General features: G+C 41.8%; 1 protein-coding gene across 1 annotated transcript in view; it reads left to right on the plus strand.

The window, feature by feature from the left end:
- LOC126282384 (dipeptidase 1-like) overlaps positions 1-4,995 on the plus strand; it is a 123,295-nt gene extending 118,300 nt beyond the window's left edge. The window contains exon 10 of the mRNA XM_049982040.1: positions 4,819-4,995. Within this exon, the coding sequence (XP_049837997.1) occupies positions 4,819-4,995 (177 nt within the window). The remainder of the gene's footprint in view (positions 1-4,818) is intronic.
- Positions 4,996-8,328: the final 3,333 nt, after the last annotated feature.

Here is an 8,328-nt window from a genome sequence, read left to right on the forward strand (position 1 = left end):
CCGAGGTCGGTTTCTACCAGTTTTTCCATTCGTCTGTATGGAATTCGTCTTAGTATTTTGCAGCCGTGACTTATTAAACTGATAGTTCGGTAATTTTCATACCTGTCAACACCTGTTTTCATTGGGATTGGAGTTACTACCTTCTTCTTTAAGTCTGAGGGTATTTCCCCTTTCCCATACATCTTGCTCACCAGATGGAAAAATTTTGTAAGTGCTGGATCTCCCAAGGCCATCAGTAGTTCTAATGGAATATTGTCTACTCACGGGACCTTGTTCCGACTTATGTATTTCAGTAATCTGTCAAATTCTTCTCCTACTTCATCTTCATCTACGTCCTCTTCCATTTCTATAATATTGCACTTTAGTACATCGCCCTTTTATAGAACCTCTGTACACTCGTTCCATCTTTCTGCTTCCCCTTGTTTGCTTACGACGGGTTTTTCATCTGAGGCCCTTATATTCATGCAGGTGGTTCTCTTTTCTCCAAAGGTATCTTTAATTTTCCTGTAGGCAATATCTATCTTACCTGTAGTGATACATGCTTTTACAGCCTAACATTTTGAAACGTCCCCTTAGAAAAATTATACAAGGTTGTGCTTAAACTGACACACAGTATTTTTCTAGCGCAACGCAATCTGACTTTCAGTAATCCCTACAAGAGAATGGCCCTGACTAACATTAACCTATACGTTTCACAAATCACTTATCTCACAAAAATCTTGGTTACTCAAACTACTGCAATACAGCGAGCGCCACTACTGCCAGCTATATAAAAGATTCAAACTACGGAAGTCACTAACTACTGACAGGCACAGTTGGCAAATGAAAGATTTTAATAGAGAACAAACAATGTATTTACCTTAATAGTCATAATATATATAGCAGTTCATCGCACCAATTCTTACAAATTTCAAAACTCCGCTGTCTCTCTCCCCACGTCCACCACTGCTGCCGGCTCACCTCCAACTGCGCAACGCTACGCGCTATTCACATCCAGATGCCGCTGCCCAACACTACAACGGCAAGTATTACAACAATGCAAACCAGTCACAGGCTGCACACAGCACAGCCAGTGATTATCATACAGAGCGCTACGTGGCGGCGGCGTTACCAATAAAAAAACCTAAACAGCCTACTTACAATTTGTCCTTTAGCCTTTCCTGCTTAGCCATTTTACACTTCCTGTCGATCTTATTATTGAGTTGTTTGTATTCCTTTTTGCCTGCTTCATTTACTGCATTTTTATATTTTCTTCTTTCATAAATCAAATTCAGTATCTCTTCTATTACCTAAGGATTTCTTCTAGCTCTCGTCTTTTTGCCTATTTGATTCTCTGCTGCTGTTCACTACATCATCAGTCAATGCTACCCACTCTTCTTCTGCTGTATTTTTTTCTCGTGTTTTTATAAATCGTTCAATAACGCTCTCTCTGAAACTCTCTATAACATCTGGTTCTTTCAGTTTATGCAGGTCCCATCTCCTTAAATTTCTCCCTTTTTGTAGATTCTTCAGGTTTGGTTCAAATGGCTCTGAGCACTAGGGGATTTCTGAGGTAATCAGTCCTAGAACTTAGAACTACTTAAAACTAACTAACGTAAGGACATCACATACATCCATGCCCGACGCAGGATTCGAACCTGCGACAGTAGCAGTCTCGCAGTTCCAGACTGAAGCACCTTGAAGCGCTCGGCCACACCGGCCGGCTCTTCAGTTTTAATCTACAGTTCATAACCAGTAAATTGTGGTCAAAGTCCACATTTGGCCTTGGCAATGTCTTACAATCTAGTTACTAAATCTCTGTCTTACCATTATATAATCTATCTGAAACCTTCCCTTGCCTCCAGGCCTCTTCCAATTATACAGCCTTCTTTCATCATTCTTAAACCTAGTGTTAGCGATGATTACGTTATGCTCTGTACAAAATTCTACCAGGCGGCTTCATCTTTCGTTCCTTATCCCCAGTCAGTATTCACCTACTACTTTTCCTTATCTTCCTTTTCGTATAGTCGAATTCCAGTCCCCCATGACTATTAAATTTTCGTCTTCCTTAACTATCTGAATAATTTCTTCAGTGTCTTCATCAACTGCGGAGTTAGTTGGCATATAAACTTGTACTACTGCGGTAGGCGTGGGCTTCGTGTCTGTCTTCGCTACAACAATGCGTTCCCTATACTGTTCGTAGTAGCTTATACTTGTTCCTATTTTTTTATTCATCATTAAACCTACTCCTGCAATACAGTTATTTGATTTTGTATATATAGCCCTGTACTCACTGCCCAGAAGTCTTGATCCTCCTGCCACCGTACTTCACTAGTTCCCACTATATCTAACTTTAACCTATCCATTTCCCTTTTTAAATTTTGTAACCTACCAGCCCGATTAAGGGATCTGACATTCCACGCTCCCATCCGTAGAACGCCAGTTTGCTTTCTCCTGATAACAACGTCCGCCTGAATAGTTCCCGCCCGGAGATAGGAGTGAAGGACTATTTTACCTGTGGAATATTTTACCAAAGAGGACGCCATTACCATTTAACCATACAGTAAAGCTGCATATTCTGGGGAAAAATCATGGCTGTAGTTTCCCTTTGCTTTCAGCCATTCGCGGCACCAGCAGAGCAAAGCCACTTCGGTTGAGCCGGCTGTTTTGGCCGCGCGGTTCTAGGCTTTGAGCACGGGGCGTGAGTCGTGCTTGTGTAGCTCAGTTGGTAGAGGACTTGCCTGCGAAAGGCAAAGGTCAAGAGTTCTAGTCTCGGTCCGGCAAACAGTTTTAATCTGCCAGAAAGTTTCATATCAGCGCACACTCCGCTGCAGAGTGAAAATCTCATTCTGGAAACGTCCCCCAGGCTGTGGCTAAGCCATGTCTGCGCAATATACTTTCTTTCAGGAGTGCTGGTTGTGCAAGATTCGCAGGAGAGCTTCTGTAAAGTTTGGAAGGTAGGAGGCGAGGTACTGGCGGAAGTAAAGCTGTGAGGATGGGGCGTAAGTCGTGCTTGGGTAGCTCAGTTGGTAGAGCACTTGCCCGCGAAAGGCAAAGATCCCGAGCTCGAGTCTCGGTCCGGCACACATTTTTAATCTGCCAGGGAGTTTCATTGCTAATACCTCTTTATTTTACTAGAAAAAGAGAACAAAATCCTATGTTTACGAATCTTTGTGTGGTTAATGCAAAGCTAGGGTACCAAATACAACATTAAAATTTATTTATCATAACTCAGGATTGCACAAAACGTCAAAACAAGTTCCCTTTAATTAACTAATCATCAAATCTGGACTAGGGTAATTTACATGTTATGTTTTCACTATAGATTCTTTGATTAATAATATTGCCCCTTCTTAGTACGAAATATATATTAACGAAAAAAGATTAGTAATCCATTCTCATGACCTAAGATCGAAAGTTAAATGTCAATGACAAAAAGTTGCAACCTTCAGTTAGTGTTCATTTGCTAGCAGAAAAAATAAATTGTTATTCGATTTATTCTGTATTTTGAGTAATTGTCTTCATAGTGATGGCAAATCCATCTAGTGGCGCTTTTGAATTGACGACTGTGCTACCTAGAGGCTCCTAGTTGCCGCTAATATCGCACTTTCATGTCAGTATAGCAAATACATGTTAGTATTTTTTCCTATCACTAACTTAGCTGTTGTCTTATAGCTGTATATGTATTTCACAATCATACCCAAATATCAGCGAAGTAGCTCCCCCCGCCCCCACGGTGTAGAATGCTGATCTTTTTTGTCATTAGTTTTCTGACTTGATGCGGCGCGCCACGAATTCCTTTCTTGTGCCATTCTCTTCATGTTAGAGTAGCACTTCCACACAACATCGTCAGTTATTTGCTGGATGTATTCCAACCTCTCTCTTTTACGACATTTTCCTGCCATTCATAATTCCCTCTAGTACCATGGAGGTTATTCCACGATGTCCTGTCATTCTGTACCATCTTCTTCTTCTTCTCCTCAGTTTTCTTCTATATGTTCCTCTCTTCACCGATTCTTCCCATTCGTTACCTTGTCAGCCCACCTAATTTTCAACATTTTTGTGTTGCACCACATGGCAAATACTTCGACACTCCTCTGTTCCGGTATCCCCACTGTCCATGATTCACTACCATACAATGCTGTGCTCCAAAGTCCATTCGCGGAAATTTATTCTTCAAATTAAGGCCTATGTTTGATAACAGTAGACTCCTCTTGGCCACGAATATCCTCATGGCCCGTGCTAGTCTGCGATTTATGCCTTCCTTTCTTCTTCGTACGTCGTGGGTTACTTTGCTTCGAAGGTAGCACGATTATTTAACTACGTCTACAACTTGGCCACTAAATTTGATGTTAAGTTTCTCGATACTCTCATTTCTGCTGCTTCTCATTTCTTTCGTTTCCTTCCGGTTTACTCTCAACCAATATTCAGTACTCATTAGAAAGTTCGTTCCATTCCACAAACCTCTAATTCTTCTTCGCTATCACTAAGAATAGAAATTTCATCAGCGAATCTAATCGTTGATATCCTTTCATCCTGATTCTAAATCCACTCTCAAGCCTTTCATTTTGATCAGTCATTGCTGCTTCGATGTATAGATTCAACACTAGAGGAGAAAGGTGTAGCAGCAGTACCCTATCTAAGAACTGAGCCAGACATATGTCTTATATAGGTGTTGCCGACCGCTGCGTCTTATCTGGCTGTTGGGATATCTCTGTGTCTGATACGTAAGCCTATACCTGTTTCTATGGCTCTTCAGTGTAAGAAGTACTTGCTTGCTGAGTACCTCTATGCTAGTATCGGCAGTTTGTGACCTGTTTCTGTGTGACCCGTGCCCAGGTGCGGGACGAGCTGGCCGTCGCCGGTGAGCAGCCGGTGGAGGAGCGCATCCCGGCAGAGGACGTGCTGGGGCGAACATACTGCCGCATGCCGGCCGCCTCCGCCGCCGGTTGTGAGCCGTCGAGGGGCGCCGCCGACGACACTGACGTCGACGCCGGAGCGTCGCTCTTCGACTAGCCGCCGCCCCGCCTCAGCGTCAGGATGCTCGCACTTCCATCACCACCCCATCGACCGCCGCCACAGCGGCGTTAACCAAAATCGGCCTATGAAGTCAAAACACGATCTACTGTGCTACTTGTCTCTTTCATGCAGACGACAGACAAAATAACAGGAATTTACAAACAACACTTACTGAGTACTTGAACTGCGTAGTATCTTCGTTACGAGTTTCTCGCGCAGTAATGCTGCTTTGCTCGACTACAGTCTTCTTTCATATATTCCGCCGAATAGAGCCGTTTCTCACTTTAGAACGAAATTAGAATTGTATGAATACCGACAGCTGCTCACGGGTGTTGATATACATTAACGGGGACAGGTGAAAATGTGTGACCCGATCGGGACTCGAACCAGGGATCTCCTGCTTGCATGGCAGACGCTCTATCCATCTCAGCCACCGAGGACATAGATGACAGTGCGACTGCAGGGACTATCTTGCGCACGCCTCCCGCGAGACCCACATTCTCACCTTGTATGTCCACACACTACATTCGTTGTGTCCCACTCCAACACACTCATTGTTCGTGGAAGATATTCTTACCAAGCCCCTTTAGAGTTCGGAGAATATGTGTGCATTCGCACAGAAGAAGAAGGTCATGGCCGGTATTGTCAGAACCATATACTTATATGGATATGGTGTCTGTTCTTTCAAGCCTATATATAAGTATACCATATCCATATAAGTTTTTCAGTTTTGTCAGTGATAACCTAGAGAAGCTCCAAGGTCCACCACTACTGCAATCTACTGTGAAACAGTGTTACCTGACGAACTAAATCGTCACCTAATGTATCACGTAATGGTTGGCTCTACAGGTATTTCTATTGTTACTTGACATGGTCAAACAGGAGGGACACTTTCTGCAATTGTTTACGTTTATTGCATTCAGAAAAAAATGCTTTGTTTTTCAAGATCCCAGTTCATAATTTTTATTGGTTACTGGTTTCGGCTAAAGTTGTTAGTCGTCTTAAGATCAGAGAATAATTTTTTTTCCCTTCTACAATCACCAACTGGTTGGGCACATCGTCATAAATTTTGTGCAAGCAGCGTAACTCAATCTTGCTACATAGCTTGAGGAAACAATATGTTGGGTTATCTTACGTTGATGCTTCATCGAGCTGTGTAATAGATATGAGTTATGCAGCCGGCACAAAATTTATGACGATGCGTTCGACTAGTTTCTGATTGTGCATATAAAGCAAATATTATGTTCTAGTTTTTTTTCTGAAGACAGATAACGACTTGAGCCGAAACTAGTAATCAATGAAAGTAAAAATAATGTGATCTTCACCAATAAAGAAATTTTTCTGTATCCAAAAAATCTGAAATTATTAATTATTACGTTCAGCTAAATACTCGCGTAAACATGTACCGAAAGAATTGATTCACACGATAGCTATAGATGAGTTGATACCTTTTGTTGTACATCCTGTGGTGTTCCGCCCGAAGGTTGCCGTCAAAGGACGCATGAGCACTCAGTGAGATACTGGAGAGGGGTTTTAATCCATGATCATGAGACGTCGCTACAGGACATCGCCATCTTAGACCTGCCACACTTTCTCTGCCAAATACTAAGATTCCTCAATCACTGAATTTCAAAATGTCTTCTTAAATCCTGTGTGCCATTGTTTTGATGTACGTTCTATCTACAGATCTCTTCTCCGCAAGGAACCGTGTGAGGTGCAGTGGAAGATACTTTGTATACAACAGTCACTTCCTTCCTTTCTTGTTCCAGACACAAAGGATATGTGGGAAGAAAAATTGTTCCTGAGGTTTCGTCCGAACTCGACTCTCTCTCATTTTCCCTTTCTTAGTCTTTTCACCAGATATTCGTCGGAAGGAGCAATATATTGGTTGACTCTTTTGCGACTGTAGGCTCTCGGAACTTCAACAGTACACCACTCGTTGATGGACGACGCCATTATTGTGACGTCAGCCACTGCAATTGAATGAGCGTCATCTTGGCGCTTTCGACTTAGTAAATTAACATTAGACGAAACACGCTTTTCTTTCTCTGGGTCTTCTGTATTTCATCTGCCACTCATATCAGGTAAGGATCCCACACTCCCGAGGAATAATCAAGTAATTTTTGTAAGCTTTATAGCATCTCGGAGTTTTGCGCTGTAGTCTTCTCAACGGGCCATGGTCCACAGTACATGTTTCCAGACTCGTCACTTCTGATTAAGCACGCATTTTAAGGTACGCACAGGAAAATACATCCACCCACCTTAAACAGTTACATTTGGTGTGGGTTTATGCAGGTCACTCGCAGCTCTTAACTCACTCAATATATCTCTGTATTTTTGTACACGGAGATTTTGAACAATACTATCAAATTCCGGTAGACAACATCTAAGAGGAAAATGAATAAATACTGTCTCATAGAAATTAGTCTGAGAAGTTATGATTTGCAACGTAAGGCGGTTCTTTCATATGAAGGGTTTGTGCTTTCTGCCAGAGGGCACAAGTGGGACGGAGCAGTATAATATATTCCATCCTTGGTGACAAAGTCGCTTATTCGAGTAGATGAAGCTCTGTTTGTCACGAGAAGGGCAGAACGTGCGCCTGTGAGGCATAGAGAAAGCACTACAATCTCAGAGAAGTGAGAAGGCATGGTATTGATTTTCAAACATAGAAATTATACAGCCAACCGGTTGCAAATAAATGTTTAGTACAATTGACCTATGTTTCGACACCTACTAAAGGTGTCTTCATCAGAAGGAAATTTGAGAAACCAAAAAATTACATTGCGAGAAACAAATGGTCAGAAATTAGAGCAGCTATTCTCAAGTGAAAAATAAAATAAAATACGGTTCAGAGTCGTCACGTTTGCCAAGCTAGGAATAACATCTAACCCCATAGGATTAATAATGCAGATGAAAAAAGACGATTACAGTTTAAACGAAATAAGTGTTTATTTAGCTGCACATTAGCTCACGAAAATCAACAGCAAATATACTAACTTCGAAAGTGCATTTTTCCACTATCAATCGTAACTAAAACTAACGTTCGATGTTCTGATTAATCACTGTGAGAAAATGGACCAAATCCAGAAAAAAAGCTAATGTTCGTAACATTGCGCAAAATAGGTCATCGAAAACAGTTAAATAACCTGATTCCTGCGCAAAGTCAAAGTATGGGCCTGTGCCAAATAGCACTATACTAAAACCAACGAAAAGTAAATTAAAGTCGCGCCCACATAATTATTTGAAGTCCCTACAACGATCGTCTAAAGCTCAATGCCACCGACTAGCAAAATACCACACGCGTGCTATAACATAATAACAGTAGAGTTT

Source organism: Schistocerca gregaria, chromosome 7 (genome assembly GCF_023897955.1).
Source record: "Schistocerca gregaria isolate iqSchGreg1 chromosome 7, iqSchGreg1.2, whole genome shotgun sequence".
Classification (NCBI taxonomy): Eukaryota; Metazoa; Arthropoda; class Insecta; order Orthoptera; family Acrididae; genus Schistocerca; species Schistocerca gregaria.